Raw genomic sequence first — 652 nt, 5'->3', positions numbered from 1 at the left:
CCCACTGCCATCCGCTCAGGAAGCCTGGTGTTCCGCGTTTGCTTCCTCCTGCATGCCGCTGGTCACCTCTGTGCTGCCACGTCTGTCCCTGCCTGTTCCCTGCCTCACCTTCACTCTCCCTCTTTTTTTCTGGGAGGGCTGTTTGATCCTCTTGCCCGGGGCTGTGGGGAGGGATGGGGACACTGCCCCTGACCTCAGATCTGCTGGCTGTGCCCCTCTCGGAGGCTGGTGACCCCACGGCCGTCTCTTCTCTCTGCTTCTTTCAGGTGTGGGGACAGATCCTGACTGCAATTGCCTGTCCCCTGCCCTCCCTTCTGCCACCCAGCCCTCCCTCTCCACTGCCACCCATCCTGGGGCTGCCACCCACTAGCCCCCAGGCCCCTTACGGCCTCCTCCCTGCCACCCTCGCTGACTTAGACGCCCCATCTCAGCCCCTCGGTAGCACGGACGGCGGCTCGGGGACCGAGGAGGTCCTGGGTGCCGGGGTAGGTGACACAGCGTCGGTGCTATCCCCCGTGATGCAACAGACGGCTCCAAGCAACAGCGCCGAAGCTCTCCTGGATGCATCCAGGACCATTAGCCTGGCAGCGGTGGACGTCCCCATCCTGCGCGGGGACGGAGAGCTGGCGGAGGGGGACACCGAAGCGGTGGC

General features: G+C 65.5%; 1 protein-coding gene across 1 annotated transcript in view; it reads left to right on the top strand.

Annotated features, from left to right (window-relative positions):
* CSF1 (colony stimulating factor 1 (macrophage)) overlaps positions 1-644 on the top strand; it is a gene marked incomplete at both ends in the record, with an annotated part of 2,312 nt that extends 1,668 nt beyond the window's left edge. The window contains 2 exon segments of the mRNA XM_010152808.1: positions 267-361; positions 363-644. Coding sequence (XP_010151110.1) covers positions 267-361; positions 363-644 — 377 coding nt within the window.
* Positions 645-652: the final 8 nt, after the last annotated feature.

Source organism: Eurypyga helias, unplaced genomic scaffold (genome assembly GCF_000690775.1).
Source record: "Eurypyga helias isolate BGI_N326 unplaced genomic scaffold, ASM69077v1 scaffold29935, whole genome shotgun sequence".
Classification (NCBI taxonomy): Eukaryota; Metazoa; Chordata; class Aves; order Eurypygiformes; family Eurypygidae; genus Eurypyga; species Eurypyga helias.
This window is presented reverse-complemented; position numbering and strand designations above follow the sequence as displayed.